This window comes from Furipterus horrens, unplaced genomic scaffold, assembly GCF_987537825.1.
Source record: "Furipterus horrens unplaced genomic scaffold, mFurHor1.1.pri manual_scaffold_3, whole genome shotgun sequence".
In the NCBI taxonomy this organism is placed as follows: domain Eukaryota; kingdom Metazoa; phylum Chordata; class Mammalia; order Chiroptera; family Furipteridae; genus Furipterus; species Furipterus horrens.
In genome coordinates, this window is record NW_028327173.1 from 179,943,398 (window position 1) to 179,963,358 (window position 19,961).

At 34.6% G+C, this 19,961-nt stretch overlaps 1 protein-coding gene across 1 annotated transcript in view; it reads left to right on the top strand.

Annotated features, from left to right (window-relative positions):
• The first annotated feature begins 319 nt into the window (after window positions 1-319).
• MNAT1 (MNAT1 component of CDK activating kinase) overlaps window positions 320-19,961 on the top strand; it is a 197,627-nt gene continuing 177,985 nt past the window's right edge. Inside the window, exon 1 of the mRNA XM_090270955.1 lies at window positions 320-552. Coding sequence (XP_090127081.1) covers window positions 464-552 — 89 coding nt within the window. The 5' untranslated portion in view covers window positions 320-463. The remainder of the gene's footprint in view (window positions 553-19,961) is intronic.

Genomic DNA, 19,961 nt, shown 5'->3' on the forward strand with positions numbered 1-19,961 from the left:
ACTATCATATTGTTCAAAAGAAAACACTAGTGTGAATTATCGAATATATTATGTACACGAGGTATAAATCTTTGAAACCGTGAGAGTGTTTTCAGACAGAACAAGATGGAATCTATGTTCTTGATAGCGAAACAGTTCCTTGAGAAAATACGGTTAGGTGCACAGAGATGAGGCTTTGTGTACAATTTGCCTTTTTGAAAGTCCTCCCCCCCGAAATCCAAGGTATTGCTCTAGCTCACGGAAGCTAAATCCTTGCTTCAGCGGCAGGACCGGAAATCTCACTGCCGGAACGCTTGTGCTGCAGTGCCTCTTCCCAGCCGGTTTTCATTCGCAAAGGGACCGTCTCAGCCAAGCGCTTGTTGGTGGGAACCTGTTTGGCGTCGGTTCTTAGGGGGCTTGGAGGTGACTGTGACTGTGGCTGTGGTCAAGCAGGCGTCGAGGAGTCCGTACGAAAGAAGGCGCCATGGACGATCAGGGCTGCCCCCGGTGTAAGACCACCAAATACCGGAACCCCTCCTTGAAGCTGATGGTGAATGTGTGCGGACACACGCTGTGAGTCGGGAGAGTGGATTTTATGGGGGTGAAGCGCGCAGGGTTGGAGGAAAGAGCCGGAAGATGCTTGGCTTCAGTTCACGGGGGAAAAGGGCGTCCTTAGTTTCGACACACGGGGAGGAAAATGGGAAAAGGCAACGTTGTTTTTGTAAACGGACTGTAGCCGCGGCTCTGGCCTGCTTCGGACTGCCGTCTCGCAGATGTGGTCTGGCAGTTTGTCAGGTTCCCTCCTTCATAGCCGAAAATCTTGCCTGTATTTACAGGCTGTGTTAGCCACTGGGGTCTAGACATATCGCTGGTTAAAAGCGTGGGGGATCTGAGTTTTAATTTCACGCAAAATAATTTTATTGAAATGAGCGAAAGTGCTGTGATAACAATTACTGTGAAAATACTGCTGCTTCTAAGTTAATTTGTAAACCCCGTCTATATGTCCACTTGCCCTGATGGAGTTCGGTTAGATTCTCATCACTAAAAGGGGCGAAAATTCAGACTCTAGGCAGTTAATTTTGGAGACATAATAATGGCTGGCATTTATTGAGTGCACGTTATGTGCCACTCACTGTTTTAAGCGCTTTACCGTGAATGATCTCACCTCATTTCCCGCAATAGACCCATAAAGTAGGTAGACGCTAGTATCATCTACCATTTCAGGGGGAGGCAAACCGAGACTGCGCAAGGTCCTTCATTAGTGGGCCCTGCCGGAATTGGAACACAGGATGTCTAACTCTAGAATGTCCATTTTTGGAGGGGGCGGGTTGGGGAAAGGAGGGAGGTTGGGTTTGTGTATTTTGAAGAAGTGCAGGAATTGCTAAATGTGTTTCTTACCACGTTTTTATGTTTAGATGTGGTTCACTAAAGGCGATGCTATAAAACACGGGATATAAGGTGCTATATTATGATGAGCATATATTATATTTCTGTAGTTTCTCTGAGATTTCTCAGAGATAAACATGATGGATAATCTACAGTGTGGTAGAGAAGCTCTTTGGGTAGGCATAAATTGCATCATTAATTGTAGTTATAATGATTTAATGGGATTTATTAACTTAATTGGTCTCTTCTATATTTTATCTAATCTTTATTTTTATCCTTTATCCATGATTGAATTAGAAACAAGGTAAAAGTAATCAAGTAGGTTGCATGAAAAAGAAAAAATGAGGCAAACACTATAGACTATTAGGTTTTTAGAGAGATTTTGTTCAGTTTCTTTATATTTTCCTGTATCAGGCTTACTACAGTAGTGCTCAAGGAAAGGGAATTTGCTTTTGTGGAAGGATAATAAATGTACTTGACTGGAAGAAATTTCTGCTTAGTTGGAATTAGCCAATCAGGGAAGATGATGTGATTTTAGTAAAATAAATGGCATTTAAAAAAAATTATAAATACCTATTTTTTATTTAGAAATTGCTTTTGTTTTATCCTTAGTCCTTTTTACTTTCTCATGAGTTAAGAATTGTCCTGGTCATTCCAGTGTTGCATTTGTTTTGGTTTAGCTGCTAATTTGTTAGATACAGACCACGTTTTATAGTCCTTTTTAAAAATTGTTATTTAATTACAGTTGTACCAGTTTTTCCCCCATTGCCCCCCCTCCGCCCATCCCACCCCCGCTCCCCCAGTCAATTCCCACACTGTTGTCCATGTCTGTGGGTCACCCATACATGTTCTTTGACTAGTCTCTTCCCCTTCTTTCCACCATATCCCCCTCCCACATCCTCTCTTGCCTCTGTCAGTCTGTTCCATGTTTTCATGCCTGTGGTTCTATTTTGTTCATTAGCTTATTTTGTTCATTAGATTCCTCTTATAGGTGAGGTCATATGGTATTTGTCTTTCACCAACTGATTTATTTCATTAAGCATAATGCACTCCAGTTCCATCCATGCTGTTGCAAAAGGTAGGAGTCCTTTCTTTCTGCTGCATAGTATTTCATTGTGTAAATGTACCACACGTTTTTGATCTACTCATTTACTGATGAACTCTTAGGCTGTTTTCAGCACTTGGCTATTGTATATAGTGTGGCTTTGAACATAGGGGTGCATAGGTTCTTTTGAATTGGTGTTTCAGGATTCTTAGGGTATATTCCCAGCAGCAGAACCTCTGGGTCAAAAGGCAGTTCAATTTTTAGTTTTTTGAGAAAATTCCATACTGTTTCCCACAGTGACAGATGTGAAGTGATTTCTCATTGTGGTTTTAATTTGCATTTCTCTGATGACTAGTGATGTTGAGCATCTTTTCATATGTGTATGGGTCATCTGTATGTCCTTGGAGAAGTGTCTATTCAGGCCCTTTGCCCATTTTTTAATTGGATTGTTTGTTTTCCTGATGTTAAGTCATATGAGTTCTTTATATATTTTGGAGATCAAAACCCTTGTCCAATATGTCAGTGGCAAATATGTTCTCCCATACCCTCAGTTCTTTTTCATTTTCATGATGGTTTCTTTAGCCATGCAGAAGCTTTTTAGTTTGACGTAGTCCCATTTGTTTATTTTTTTTCTTTTATGTCCCTTGCCCTAGGAGATATATCGGCAAACATATTGCTGTGTGGGATATCTGAGATTTTACTGCCTATGTATTGCTCTAGGACTTTTATGGTAACACTACTTAAATAACATTTAAGTTTTTTATTTATTTTGATTTTATTCTGGTGTATGGTGTAAGTTGGTGGTCTAATTTCATTTTTATTGCATGAACCAGTACAGTTCTCCCAACACCATTTATCGAAGAAGCTGTTTTTGTTCCATTGTATGCTTCTGCTCCCTTTGTCAAGTATTAATTGACCATAGATACATGGGTTTATTTCTGGGCTCTCTATTCTGTTCCATTGATCTGTGTATCTGTTCTTATGCCAGTACTAGACTGTTTTGATTACAGTGGCCTTGTACTTTAGTTTGGTATCAAGTATTGTGATCCCTCCTACTTTGTTCTTTTTTCTCAAGACTGCTGAGGCTATTATGGTTCCATATAAAATTTTGGAGTATTTGCTCTAGATCAGTGAAATATGCCATTGGTATTTTAATAAGAATTGTGTTGAATCTTTAGATAGCTTTGGGTAGTATGAACTTTTAATGATTTTAATTCTTTCAGTCCATAAACACAGTTTTTGCTTCCATTTATTTGTATCTTCCTCAGTTTCTTTCTTCAGTGTTCTATAGTTTTCCAAGTATAGGTCTTTTACCTCCTTGGTTAAATTTATTCATAGGTACTTTATTTTTCTTGTTGCTGGAGTAAGTGGGATTTTTTCCCCCCAGTTTCTTTTTCTGATAGTTCATTGTTGGTGTACAGAAATGCCATTGATTTTTGAATATTGACTTTGCATCCCGCTACTTTGCCAAACTTACTTATTAGGTTGAGTAGTCTTGTTGGAGACTAGACTTTTCTATGTAGTATCATGTCGTCTGCAAAAAATGACAATTTTACTTCCTCCTTTCCAGTTGGATGCCTTTTATTTCTTTTTCTTGTCTGATTGCTATGGCTAGAATTTCCAGTACTATGTTGAATAAGAGTGGTGAAAACAGACACCCTTGTCTTGTTCCTGATCTTAATAGAAAAGCTTTTAGTTTTTGCCTATTGCATATGATGTTGGCAGTAGTTTTCTTGTATATGACCTTTATAATGTCAGGTTACGCTCCCTCTACTCCCACTTTCTGAGTGTTTTTTATTGTAAATAGGTTATAGTCCTTTTTTTTTTTTTTTTTTTTTTAAAGGACAATTCTAGGTATTATCCTTTGACATTTTATTTTATTTTTTTAAAATATATTTTTCATTTATTTATTTTTTTTAGAGATAGGGGAAGGGAGAAAGAAAGAGAGGGAGAGAAACTTCAATGTGTGGTTCCCTCTTGCGTGCCCCCAACTGGGGACCTGGCCCGCAACCCAGGCATGCATCCTGACTGGGAATCGAACCGGCAACCCTTTGGTTTGCAGTCCAGCGCTCAGTCCACTGAGCCACACCAGCCAGGGCGTTATAGTCCTTTTTTGACATGAAATATGAACAAATGAGTAAAAGACTAAAGGGTGTTGGCCAAGAGAACAAACTTTTGGTTTTGAATTCTTTGCTCTTGTAGGCTCTGTGACTTTATTAACTCCTTGTGTTCCATTTTTCTTATTTGTACAGTAGATATAATAGTGCTACCTATATCACGGTATTTGAGGATTTAAAAATATGTGAAATATTTGGAGGTGTTTAATAGAGTTTCTATCACACAGTATTTGTTCAATATATATTGGCTATTATATCATCATTATTATTTGTGGATGGTATAGGTGTTAAGCAAAACTGAAATTTGTCCTAACTGGTGTGGCTCAGTGGGTTGAGTGTCATTCCACGAACTGGAAGGTCAGTGGTTGGATTCCCAGTCAGGGCACATGCCTGGGTTGCAGGCCAGGTTCCTGGTTGGGGGTGTGCAAGAGGCAACCAATTGATGTCTCTCTTGCACAATGATGTTTCTCTCTCTCTTTCTCCCTCCCTTCCCTTCTCTCTAAAGGTAAATAAAATATTAAAAAAAAAATTAAACCAGAATTTATTTGGCCTGCTATGAAAAACCTGCACAATAATGATTACCTTTAAATGAATGAGACTATAAAATGTGAAAATATAGCTTTAATTTTAATGACTCTATTATAATTTTTTAAACATGAGTTCATTATCATATTCTCTCATGGAAATAGTATTTTATATATCTTCTTAATTTTTTAAGTGTGTATCTTGGATATCTTTTCTAAATCAGTATATAGATGTCTTTATTTTTAACATTTAGATGGTAGTCCATTGTTCATTTGTACTATAATTGATTTAAAAAATTTTTAAATGAATATTTAATTTCCAGTTTTTCATTGGAGTAAATTATCATCTATCTATCTATCAACCTATCTGTCTATCTATCTATCTCTTTGAGCACTTAGGCGAGTATATCATGAGATACAACAAGCAAACCACAGGGTACATGCCTAAGTAGTAGAATTGTATGTGACTTTAAAATTTTGATAAGTGTAGCCGAATCGTTCTCAAAAAAGATTGTATTGATCATGCCCCCACAACTATGTATGGTAATGTCTGTTGCTGCACATCTTTGATGATATTGGGCATTATTATTTTTTAATAATCACTATTCTGGTAGGTAATAAAACATTATGGATTTGATGCGAAATACTTTTGATTTGGTTGTATGTTGAGTTTGTACAGCATGTATGTCACAATATTGAACTTGGGCATTTTTACAATACACATGTTAGTCTGAGAGGAGCAGGTATGTATTATTTAGCATTACTATTTGTACTAGTTATCAATTGCTGTGTAGTGAGTAACCCCAAAACTTAGCTTAAAACAGCAAACATTTGTTATTTTACACAGTTCCTGAGGGTCAGGAATCTGAGAGTGGCTTAGCTGAGTGATTCTGGCTCAGGGTTTCATAAGGTTCTTTAAAACTGTTTTCTGAGACTGGAGTATTTGTTTCTAATGTCACTCTGTAGCTCTTGGCAGGAGCCTTTGGTTCCTCCTGTTGGCCTTCCATAGGGCTACACATGGCATGGCTTTACCCAGAGTTAGTGATGAGAGAAAACCAGAAGCCATAGAGCCTTTATAATCTAATCACAGAAGTGATATCAACATCACTTCTGCTATATTTTGTTAACACTGAATATACACTGTTATAACATGGGAGGGTATTTACACACGAGTGTAAATATCATAAGGCAGGGATCATAGGGCCATCTTGATGCTGGCTATCACATGACTTTGCTCATTTTTTTTTTTTTTTTTGTTCCTGTCCTCAAATAGCGAAGACATTTTGGGCAAGTAGCAAAGGCATTTTAGGAGGCAAGTGATGGAGTGAGTAGTAGTGCTTCCCGAAAGGTGGGAAACAGGATTATGGAAAGATTATGAAGAAAATACAGAGGTAGAAAGGAGAAAAGAGGTGAAACATTATGAAAATACTTGTCTCCCTCAATTGTTGGCAATTGAGGAAGGATATTTCTTTATGTAGCAATTCAATCTAGCGAACACCCAAATAAATTGATTGCATGCACATCAAAGAAGGTTGGACACCATGTGTGTTTGATTTTTCAATTCAAGGGTGAATTTTGTCTTAATTACAGAAAAGGGTAATTTTTTTCTTTGTTTATCAGGGCCGCCTATTTTAAGAAGTGGGCCTTTCACAGAATTCTTTAATAGAATTCTGAAGGCATATTGCATTAGGGGGAGTCAGTTATATCTAATTCTCATTTAACTGCAGTCTTGAAGAATTTAATTTTTCTATTCCTAAGTAGTAGAATAAACAGAAGCATATCCTGATATATAAAAGTCAGTATTTTACCATATTTACTTAATTCTTTCTATCTCATTCTTACCTTTTTCCTCGGTTCCTCTTTCTTACTGATGTTACTGGGTAGTTTGCAAGTTTCCCATTTGAATTTTGCTGATTGCCCCTCTGTGGTACTGCATAATATGTTCTTCTGTATTTTCTCTAAATTATTCTATTTAGAAGCTTTATCAGATTAAGGTTATTTTTATTGTTGGAAAGAATAATTCATAAGTGATATTAATTTATTTGTTTTAAGTGATAGGCTGAACAAAGTAGGAAACAGCACCTTTTCTGGGCAGAATAATTAGGGAAAGACCCTCATTCTGGCTAGAAGAATTAGAAAAGGGGACTTTCTAGAACTGTTGTTGTTAATTTCTAACTTTATTCTGTTGTGGTAAGAGAACATACTCTGTAAATTTTAGCCCTTTGAATTTTTTTGGAAATTTATTTACTGTCTAGCATATGGTCCATTTTGGTGAGCAATCAGTGTATATTTGAAAAGAATGTGTATTCTGTGACTATTGGGCATAGTGTATTATATACATGTCATTTAGGGCAATTTGGTTGATAGTGTTATTCAGATCTTCTATTGAATATATCTTTACTAATTTATCTACTTATTTATCATTTACTCCGACTAGACTGTGGATTTTTCATTTTCTCCTTTTACTGCAGTTATGCTTCATTTACAGTATTTTGAAGCTTTCTTATTAGGTAAATATATATTTAGAATTGCTATGCTTTGATGAATTTCTCCTTTAGTCATTAAGAAATGCCTGTTTTTGGCTCTGGCTGGTGTAGCTCAGTGGATTGAGTGCCGACCTGCGAACCAAGTGTTGCTGGTTCGATTCCCAGTCAGGGCACATGCCTGGGTTGTGGACCAGGTCCCCAGTTGGGGGTGCGTGAGAGGCAACCATACATTGATGTTTCTCTCCCTCTCTTTCCCCCTCCCTTCCCCTCTCCCTAAAAATAAAAAAATAAGATCTTTAAAAAAGTCTCTTGTAAATACTTTTGCCATGAAGTTTTGTCTGATATTAATAGAGTCATGTCAGTTTTCTTATGCTTACTGTTTGATGGTATATGTTTTTCTGTCCTTTTGCTTTCAGTCAGTGTGTGTCTTATATTAAGTAGACAGTACATAAGGTTGGGTCTTTTTTTTAAACCTGGTCCAACAATCTCTGCCTTGTAATTGGTGTGTGAATCTTCTCTTTATATTTAATGTAATTATTGATATTGGATTTAAGTCTGTTTGCTTTCCATTTGCACCTTTTGTTTTATTCTTGTTCCTTTCCTGCCTTAGTTTGAATTAATTTGGTATTTTTAAGTATTGGCTTATTAACAATAGGTCTTTATTGTTATTTTATTATTTTTTGTAGTTTCTCTAGGTATAACAGCATTCATCATTTTCAAAGTCTATTTAGTTAACATCTGACACACCCTATTTTTCAATTTCTTTTTTTTTTTAAGAATTTATTTATTTTTAGAGAGAAGGGAAGGAAGGGAGAAAGAGAGGAAGAGAAACATCAGTTGATACTTTGCTTCTTACATGCTGGCAACCCAGGCATGTGCCCTGACCTAGAATTGAACTGGCGACCTTTTGGTTTCTCGGACAGGGCCCAACCAACTGAGCCACACAAGTTAGGGCCACTCTATTTTTCACTTCCCACTTCAATGCCCCACAAATATAAACTAAATAATTCCATTTACTCACATCTCATCCTTTATGCTGATGATGTCCAATCTTGTATATATGATTCAATGTTGTTATTTTTGCTTTAAACAGTTGTCTTTAAGGAAATGTAGAAAATTTAAGAAAGTAGTCTTTTTAAAAAACACCTTTATTGAGATATAATTAACACACCATAAGGATACCTCATTTAAAGTGTAGAGTTTAGTGGCTTTTTGTGTATCCTCAAGAGATGTGCATCCATCACTACAGTTAAATTTAGAACATTTTTGTTACTTCATGAAGAACCCCCTCACCACTTAATCATTAGCCCACATTCTTCTCCCTTCTCGCTTTGCTCCCCAGCCCTAGGCAGCCATTAATGTCTCTGTTTCTGCAGATTGCATAATCTGGACATCTCATGCAAATGGCATCATACAGTATATGGTCCTCGGTGATTGGCTTTTACTTAGTAAAATGTTTTCAAGGTTCATCCATGTTGTAGCATTTGTTAGAATTTGTTTTCTTTTTGTTAGTATTGGTCCATTGTATAGATAAAACACATTTTATTTATCCATTTATTAGTTCATGGGCATTTGTCCCCCCCCCCTTTTTTTCTATGATGATAATGTTGCTATGAACATTCATGCACAAGTTTTTGTAGGACAAAATGACTTTGTTCCCCTGCGTATGTACTTAGTATAATTGTTGGATCATATGATAACTCTGTGTTTAATCATTTGAGGAACTGTAAGCCTTTTCCAAAGTGGCTGCACCATTTTACATTCCCATCAGCAGTGTATGAAGGTTCCAATTTCTCTACATGTTTTGCTAACACTATTTATCTTTTTTGATTATAGCCATCTTAGTGAATGTAAAGTGGTGAAAGGTAGTCTTATATTCACCTACTTATTTTTCATCTTCGGTGTCTTTCCTTCCTTTGATTTCATAGTCGTATTGATTTTCGTTTGTCTGAAGAATATTTTTTAGTGTTTCTGGTAGTCCAGGACTGTTGGTGAAGAAGTCTCCCAGATTTTTCATTTATCTGAAAGTGTTCTTATTTCATCCTTCTGTTTGAAGGATATTTTTGCTGAATATGAAATTATGGGTTGGCATTTCACCACTTGAAAGATAACATTCCATTGTTTTATGATTTTCATTGTTTGTCATGAGAATTTAGCAGTTACTCATATCTTTGGTTCCTTTATGTAAAAGTCTTTTGGAGCTGCTTTCAAGATTTCCTCTTTATCTTTGGTGTCTAGCAGTTTGAGTATAAGGCTAGGTGTGGTTTTCTTTGTATTTATCCTAGTTGAGGTTTGCTGAGCTTAGATTTGTAAATCAATGAGTTTTCATCCTATTTGGAAAATTTCAGTGGGTCTCTGTATTATTTTTACTCTCTTCTCATTTTGGAACTCCAATTACATGTCTATTAGACTCTTTGATATTGTTCTATAAGTTCCTGAGGTGCTATTAATTTTTTTCAATCTTTTTTCTCTCTGTTCTTCAGATTAGATACTTTCTATTGACTGTCTTCAAGTTCACTGACTTCCTTCTGCCATTTCTGATCTTCTGTTAAGCCCATTCAGTAATTTTTTCATTTGTTATTGTACTTTTTGTTATAGAGTTTTCATCTGTTCTTTTTTAAAGTTTTAACTTCTTTGATTAGATTTCCTACCTTTATACTCATTATGACCATATATTTTTATTATTTCTTTAGAATTTTCCTTTAGTTTTTTGAACACATTTTGGGTTAATTCTTTTAAAATATTTACAATAGCTGATTTTTAAGTTCCTGCTTGATCCAACTTCTTGGCTGTCTCAGGGTTCTTCATTGACTGCTCTTTTTTTGACTATAGATTGCACTTTTCTTTTTTTCATGTTTAGTACTTTTTTTTAGTTGTATACTGGATTGTGTAGATGGTGCATTTTAGAGATTCTGAATCTTATTATCTTTCTGTGGAGTGTGTGTTTTAATTCTTGTAGGTAATTCAATTACTGGCTGATCACCTTGAACTTTGTAGTCTTTTTTTTTAAAGTATATTTTATTGATTATGCTGTTACAGTAGTTCCAGTTTTTTTCCCTTTGCTTCCCTCTGCCCAGTTCCCCCTTTCCCTCCAGCAATCCCACCCCCCTTAGTACATGTCCATGGGTCATGCATATAAGTTCTTTGGCTTCACCCTTTCCCATATTATTCTTAACATCTCCCTGTCTATTCTGCACCAACAAATTATGCTTCTTAGTCCCTGCACCATTTCCCCATTTCTCCCCCTTCCCCCTCCCAGCTGATAACCCTCCAAATGATCCCCATACCTATGATTCTGTTCCTCTTCTGGTTTGCTTAGTTGGGTTTTGTTTTGATTTTTTAGATTCAGTTGTTGATAGTTGTGAGTTTGTTGTCATTTTAGTGTTCATAGTTTTGATCTTCTTTTTCTTAAGTAAGTCCCTTTAACATTTCATATAATAATGGCTTGGTGATGATGAGCTACTTTAGCTTTACCTTGTCTGGGAAGCACTTCATCTGCCCTTCCATTCCAAATGATAGCCTTGCTGGGTAGAGTAATCTTGGTTGTAAGTCCTTGACTTTCGTCACATTGAATACTGCTTGCCAGTCCCTTCCTGCCTGCAAAGTGTCCTCTGAGAAATCAGCTGATAGTCCTATAAGCACCCCCCTGTAGGCAACTCTCTACCTCTCTCTTGCTGCCCCCAGGACTCTCTCTTTATCTTTCACCTGATCACCTTGAACTTTGTAGTCTTGATTTTAATCTTCACTAGGATGGATTTGTGCAGAGCCTAATGGGTTTTCTTACTTTAGTGCAATTCAGTCTTCAAAATTTTAATATCCTGAAAACTCATTGGGGCTTGATTTTAGTCTTTGGGTGAGTCTAGAATGTCTTATTCTAGGATGTGGTCCTTAACTCTTAGTTGAGGCCATTTTGGTATCTCAGCTGTCTGTCTGAGGTGCTAATAGGGTATTAATGTGGTTTCTCTACTCTGGCTGGGTGGGAAATCTAAAGTGTACTCAGTACTTCTAAACTACCCTCTATTCCTTTCTCCGCTGCTCTCTTTTAAGTCTTAGTTGGTTTTGTCCTGCACATATGCAGCCTGTTCCTTGGCCAAGGACTTATGGATGGTTCCCTACACAGATTTCTGGACCTTCTGCCTGGCAGATTTCAACCTTATCAACTGGACTGAATTGTGCCTATTCAGTTTAGCATAACACGCTGTGCCCTTCTTAAAGTCTTGCTTGCTGGGCCATGGTCATGGAAATTGCCTCCAGGTAAAAAGCTGAGGTGATTGTAGGACTTACTTTGGCAGTTTCTCATCTCTGAGGGATTATAGTTTTTGTGTTGCCTGTTACCTAATGCCTGTAAACAGTTATCTCATACGTTTTGTTTGTTTTATGGTTGCTTATGGTGGGAATGCTAGTTTGGCATCAGTCACTCCATTTTTGTTGGGAAAAGCTAGACTTATTATTGTTTAGGCATTTACTCTCTGTAGTCTCAGTTCTATGTGTATACACATGTTTATTTTCTTTACCTCTAAATTGGCAATTGCTTGTGTTCTTTTAGCATTTCTTTCCTTTTGTATTTTTGGATTATTACTTTTTTATTAGCTCGGCTTCTTCCCTAGTACTACTATAAGTATTCTTTTTTCTTTTTTTAATGGAGTATTTTGAAGTTGATTAAAATAAAATGCTTTAGAACAGTGGTAGAGAATTAATATCTTATATCTTCTGAATGTTAATTATGATACAGTGAAGTTCTCAAGATCATTCTCTTTGAAGGAGGTGGTTTTTGCTTTCACTACGTATGTGAGTTGGTGTACTATGTATTTCAATGATTCAGTTTTATAGAGTAGTAGAAAGAAAACTGAATCATGAGTTCGAAAATTTAGGTTCTCATTTTGCAATAGACTGGCCCATTTAGGCCAGCCGTTTAACCCTGATTTGTTCATTTGTTTGGAGTAGATGACTTTTAGCCCCCTTCAATCTCTTAAAATGTGGGTACTTTAGTTAATAGTTAATTAGAAAGTCATTGTAGTTAGTAGTTTTAGTTTTTTCTTTGTTCTTACACCATTAATAAAAAAACATAATAAAATTTTAGTTATTTTTGTTAGCTGTAATTTTTTTTTCCAGTTTGGGGGAGAGTGCTGATCACCTTATTTACAGAATATGCACACTTCACTATGAATTGGTCATTTATGGCTGTAATATATATATTTTTCATTTGACCAAAAATGACTCAGTGCACTTTAGTCTTTAAGATGCAATATATGCTAATATAATCATTTCCATTCATTTTCTTATAGAGTATAACTTGGTGTTATAGTTTTTAAAACTATAATTGCTAAATATTTAGTACTTATGTTATTCATGTTTTTGTATTTGTATATGTAGCCCTGTCCCCAAGTGGTTCTTCTCTAATTTTTTTTTCTGAGCTGGGAATCCATTTTTAGGATTACTTTTATCTGCTAACTAGTTTGTTCTTGTTCTCCCTGTTTCTCTCTCTCTCTCTATATATATCTCTCTACCTATCTATCTATCTATATATATATATATTTTTTTTTTTTTGCAAGGTTTTGCCTCTGAAGGTATCAGAAAGTTCCATAGAAACTCTGGCTTCATGGATGATGGATGGGGCACCCTTTAGGATCTCTCTCCCTGGGAGTTATTTTATCAAATTTGTGTTTTACTATTCAAACAGGTAATATGAAGCTGTCTATTAGATGCTCGTATTTACTTGTTAAAATGCAAATTATTTTATTTTGTAAGAACCTGAAACAATAGTACATTAATTTCCTTTAGGGATACAAGTATAAACAGAGACAGAATTAATTTATTTTCTCATTACCTTTTTTCTGCTATGGGCATAAAATGTTTTGTGTAACAGATATGTAATGATAGGCCGCCTAAGTTTGAACCCTAGGTTTGCTGCTTACTCTTAGCTGTGTGATTTAGGGAAAATTAGTACTTTTTTTAAAGCCTTTGTTTCTCACTTGTACAGTGGGTATTTACCTCACAGGGTTACTGTAAGGACTAGTTGAGGCACAGTTCAAGTAAGTTTTAAAAAATCAGGTAAATATAAGAGTGAAGTTATATTTAGTTTAGTATACATAATCAACTATATAGTGTTATTTTCAGTAGTCTAAATGCAAAAATAAACAGTTTTTAGGTTAAGCTTCAGGAATCTTTTTGGCAGTTTACTTCCTATTTACTTATCAACTAGTGCTTAAGACAGTAAATAGGGAATAACTGAATGAAAATTTAACCTAGTGATCTTAATGGTTTTCTTTAACTTTTAAATGTGTTAAGTCTATTTTCAAAGAAGCAAAGTAAAACTCAAGTAATTTATTAGTTGTTGGTGTTTACTAATAAATACAGGTTTGGAGTTTTTCTCATATATGTACTTCATAAATTTTCCAGGCCACTGATTCCCAGACTTGCCTTAACCTAAGAATCATCTTGGGTGTCTTTTAGGATACAAATTTCTGCACCCTATATACACCTTTAGGGGAGGGACCTTAGATTTTATACTAGCTATCTAGGAGCGCCTTGTGTTCAAGTACTTTCGGAAAACACTGTGCTGGGTATACACTAGTGGATGTGGCACATGTGGTTACTATGCGCATTAGTTTTATAGCGTTTTAGCTCTTCTTTTGAGTCATTGAAAGGAAATTAGTTTTTCTCTCTTTATAAGGAAGAAAAAAGTTTAGAGCTATAAATATATTCTTTGCAATTAAAGTTGTGAAAGTGGGCTTTATGCAATGTGTGAAATAAGCTATTTGTTAAGAAAAATAGTATTAAAGAAACAGAAAGCTGAAATCCTGAAACCTAATCATAACCATTCTCCTGATACAGGAAAAAGGGCCTTTGGGGAAGCAAATAATTTTGGTGGGTATACCCTAAACTTCAAAATTAGCATCAAGGGAACAAAAATGTTTAGTTGGTTCCAAATGCATAAATGTTTCTGTGGAGCAGCCATTGAAAAGGAAAAGTCTAAATATTAGACCTTTTAGGAGTGGAATATGATGTGTGATTTGGCTTGTCAGGCTGAGGATGGAAGCCTGTGCAAAAAGTACGTGCAAAGAGTACTACTATTTGTTTTGTCAGAGGGATTGCTAGGAAGCTGGCAGATCAGTTAATTTAAAATAGGAAGGAGGTTAGCAATCATCTTTTTTGTTTTATTCTCCACCTATCCCCCTTTTTTTAACAACAGGGAAACTAAAGCCTGAGAAAGGTTATATGGTTGTATTGCCCACTTGCCAGTTCCATTTTCTTCTTTCTGTGTAAATCTCAGGTAGGAATTATTCAATTAAAGTTTGATCCCATTTGCTAAATAAAATTCTTACTAATGTAATGCCACGAGATTTGAACTCAAACCCGTTTTATGTGAAAAATGAAAATACTAGAATATTATCAAAATCAATTTAGATATGCTTAACACAATTTTCTCTTTATATTTTAGTTTCCAGAATATTGGCTAAAAAAAAAAAAACTATACATATTCTATAATGTTTTATCCATCAGTCCTGCATTTTGCTATATCTTTTTCATTGATAATATATAAACAATGTTATAGTATTTTGTTTTTGATGTATAGTCATATGCAGAGTAAGAAGTCTAACTATTATTTATGTGATAAAATGATTTGGAGGATAACTTTTTAAAAAAGTGTAATTAGGGGGAAGTTTTCTTTTTTTTGTTATTTAGATTTTTTGGAGAATAAGAGATCTCAATATCTATGAAAAATCCATAATTTAGGTCTTATTTTATATTGTTATATTCAACTGTCTAGAAAGATTGTATCAACCACCTCATAAGGATAACTTATTTTATAGTGTTTTGCATATTTCACTTTTTGATATTATGCATCAAGACATATATACATGTACCCACAAACATATATGTTTTCTCCAAAAAGACAAGAAAATGTAGACTTTAATTTACTTCATTAGAAATGTTTTGGATTATTAGATTTCCTTTCATTTACTAAGTTAGGATATGTAAAAAACAGTTTTGAGATCAAGAAAAATGGTTGTATACCTCACTCAGTTTTTTAGAACACAGATATGATAGTGGCTATATCATTGAAAATTAATGAGGGCTCCATCAATATGGTGCAGTGCCTCTGCATCACTGATTTATATATATTTAATGAGCCTGCTATTCTAATTTCAGGTAACTGAAGCAGACTGCACCTAGCACTAACTCTGATTTACTTAGAAACAATTCATTTTATTAAAATATAAATATCTTGAAATTTACCCCTGTTAAGTATAATTTCTTAATAAATATTTCTACAGTGTTTACTTTCTGGGTATAATTAACTTATCTCTAAACAGAGCATCATTTTTTAGTACTGTTACCAAAACATGTTGTTTTATTTTTTCTTATTTCTTGCTACTGATCTGTGGAGTTGAAGTAGAAAATATGAAATAGACTTAAAAAAGTAATAGGATTGTGAAGTGTGACATGGCAGATGTTGTGTTTCTGAGATCTATTGGAGCGTATATGAGAACCATTTAAGGGTATATTTCTATATTCTTTGGCATCAGGAGTGTAATTTTAAATATTTGCTTTATTTTTAGTTTTATTTTAAAATACTTTTCTTTTAAGGTATCTATTTTGTTTTATTGAAAAGATAAAATATTTTTGACAACAGAAAAGACTGTACGTAATACTTTTACAGAGCATTTATTTTAATTTTTGCCCTCTTGATTCTTGTGTATTACCCCCACGTGCAAATGAACAATTCGGTAGACATCAATATTATGTAATGTGTGATTTTTATGGAACAGGAATTTGCTAAGCTACATATTACTTTATTTTCTAAAAATGCTAATTATGTCAGTCAAATGAATACGTAATTGATATCTGAAAATTTAATAAAATATCTTGTTAGTAGATAAAAATTCTTTTCTTTATCCACATATTCTCTATCCCCAATCAATTGATGATAGCAAAGGGAGTGAGCTTCTTTAGAAGGCTGCAGTTTATAAGCAAAATTTTAAAGACAAAAAACTCTTGCTCTTAAAGAAGTTTAAATATATTTTTAAGATCTGAAGTGTAATATGTTACAATAGATGTTTCTGCATTATTCAGATTATGAATGTCTTCTTTCTTGTAATTGTATCTGGCACATTTATTAATATTTAATTTCTTTTGGAAATTAATTGCAAAAAACTATAATATGCTGCAACTAAATGCCAAAACATACAATTTACAGTAGGAATGGTGTCAATAATAATAAATTGCCACAGTTGGTATAAGTTTCGTGTTTGTAATTCCCCCTTGGGAAATACATTATTTGTGTCTCCTGTTGTCTTTATGCATTTTGGATTTATATAATTTGGAGTTAGAATAGGAACTAATATTTATATATTACATGTAGAAGTTAGAATGTAGCAAACTAGAAATTACTGAAAACTTATGGCCCATGTGGATTGATTAATAAAATACTTCACAGAGGACAATTATATACATATGTAAAAACTGAGGTTTTTTCTTTTCCTACCAAAATATAGAACCAGATATTAAAACTATGCTTTTTGATTATATTCTCTTTACTAACACTGTACCCAATTGCTGTATTAATTTATTGGCTTTTAGTTTCTAGATTATGCTTACAGGGAGACAATTTGGTGCAGTGGTTAAAAGCATCAGCTTTGGAATCAAACTTCAGTTAATCCTTGTGCTACCAGTCAGTTACTAGTTGTGTGATCTTTAGTGAGAGTTTTTTGAGCCCCAAATTCCTAACTCTCTAAAATGGTGATAAAAATAATATTTCTTTACAGGTTTGTTGTGAAGATTAGATAAATGGCAAGTTATACAAAGTTCTTGGCATGTTGTGCCTGGCATGTAGCAGCTGATATTTATTGGGCACTTAACTATTATTATTATTAAGAGTGGTGGTGTCAGTCTTAACTGTTATGTAGTGTTTCTTTGTGAAAAATTATAAAATATTTGCAATAATAGAGAATTTTAAGTACATTTAGGGTCAAGCAGATCTAACCACAGCTAGCAATTTCTATGGGTATGCATTTCTTTTTTCTTTTTTTGTAAACATTAAACACAAATAGAATTGTGCTATATGACTTTCTCTGCAACTTAGTTCACTCATTTACCAAAATATAATGGATATTTTCTCATGTTTGAGCATATAGATGCATGTCATTTTCTTTATTTTGCTCGTAATGTATTTTTTTCAATTACAGTTTACTTTCAATATTATTCTGTACTGGTTTCAGGTGTATAGCATAGTGGTTAGACAACCATATACTTTACATAATGCCCCCTCAATATTTCCAATACCCAACTGACACCATACATAGTTACCACAATATTACTGACTATATTCTCATGCTGCACTTGCAGAGTATTCCATCTTTTTAAAATGTGTTACTGTTGGTCCTGGCTGCTGTGGCTCAGTGGATTGAGTGTCAGCCTGCGAGCCAAGTGTTTCTGGTTCGATTCCCAGTCAGGGCACATGACTAGGGTTGCACATAAGGTCCCCAGTTGGGGAGCACATGAGAGGCAACCACACATTGATGTTTCTCTCCCTTTCTTTCTCCCTTCCCTTCTCCCTAAAAACAAATAAATAAAATCTTTAAAAAAATGTGTTACTGTTAACCCTTGAATAATGCAGGGGTTTAAGGGTGCTGACCCCAAGCAATTGAAAATTCTCATATAACTTTTGACTCTCCCAAACTTACCTACTGATAGTCTACTGTTGATCAGAAACATAAACAGTTGATTAACATTTTATTATATATTATATACTGTATTTTTACAATACAGTAAGCTACAGAAAAGAAAATGTTATCAAGAAAACAAATCATTAGGAAGTGAAAATACATTTCAGTGTTTATTGAAAAAAATTGGTGTATAAATGGACCCACACAATTCAAACCTGAGCTGTTCAATGGTCAACAATAATTTATGTAACCTGTCATGTATTAATGGAAGTTTTTGTTGTTTCCAGATGTCTAATATCACAGGTTTTCAGTGCACACCCTTATCTTTGTGTATATGTGAGTATAGAGGAGAAAATTATAACAGGATTTAATGAATGTGCATTTAAAATTTTGGTAGAAATTATGTTTTTGTTTTGCTTTTTTCAACTTTATTGAGGTTATTGATTAACATTTATGAAAACATACACACACATGTATTTTTAATCCTCACTTGGGGATGGATATAGATATATATAGGTTTTTTGTTTTGAGATAGAGAGATAAAGGGAAGAAAGAAAAACAGAAAGAAGAGAAAGAAAGCGAAAGAAAGATCGATGTGAGAGATCAACACCCATTTGTTGCCTCCCATATGTGCCCTGACTGGGGATTGAACCTGCATCCTAGGTATGTGCCCTGACTGGGGGTCAAATCTGTAACCTTTTAGTGTACTGAACAGCGCTCCAGCCACCTGAACCGCCCAGCCAGGGCTAAAGTGTACATATTTAAAACATATAATTTAATCAGTTTTGATATAGTAATTCACCTGTGAAACTATTACCACAATTGAAGCAAATATTTCTATCACCCCAAATTTTCTTATGCCCTTTTGTGATCCATTTTTCCTTCTGCTTCCATCTCTAGGCCACAGCGGATTTGCTTTATCTAATCAGAGAGTAGTTTGCTTTTGCTATAATTTTACATAGAATTATGTAGTCTGAGTTCTTTTTTTGCCTGGCTTCTTTCACTCAATTTGTTTTGAAACTTATCCATGTTTTTGTGTGTATCAGTGTTCCATTCTTTATTGCTGAGTAGTATTCCATTGTATAGATGTACTAGTTTGTTTATTCATTCACCAGTTAGTTGGTGGACAGTTGGCTTGTTTCCAGTTGCTAGTATTATAAAAGAGCTGCTATAAACTTTCATGTAAAAGTCTTTGTGTAAACATATTTTTGTTTCTCTTGGAGTGTCATGCTGGGTTTATGGTAGGTGTATCTTAAACACTTAAGTTTTATAGTTTTAGATTTTTATTTAGATCTGTGATTCATTTCGAGTTAATTTTTATGTGTGATGTGTCTTATTTTTCCCTCTGCAAGGATATCTAGTTGACTTACCACCATTTGTTGAAATGCCTTTCTTTTTATCCTGTTGGACTGCCCTACCATTTGTGTCAAAAATCAGTTGACTAAATAAGTGTGAGTCGGTTTCTGAACCTCTATTCTATTCTATTCTATTCTATTCTATTCTATTCTGTTGACTTATATGTATCTTTGCCAGTACAACTGAAGTGTTTTAATTTTGCAGCTTTATGGTAAGTCTTGAAATCAGGTAGTGCAAGACATCTAACTTTGTTTTTATTTAAAAATTGCTTTGGTTATTCTAGATCCTTTGCATATCTATATAAATTTTAGAATGAGTTTGTCAATTTTAGTAAAAATGTCTGCTAGAGTATTGATTGAGATTGCTTCAAATTTGGGGAGAATTTCCATCTTGATAAT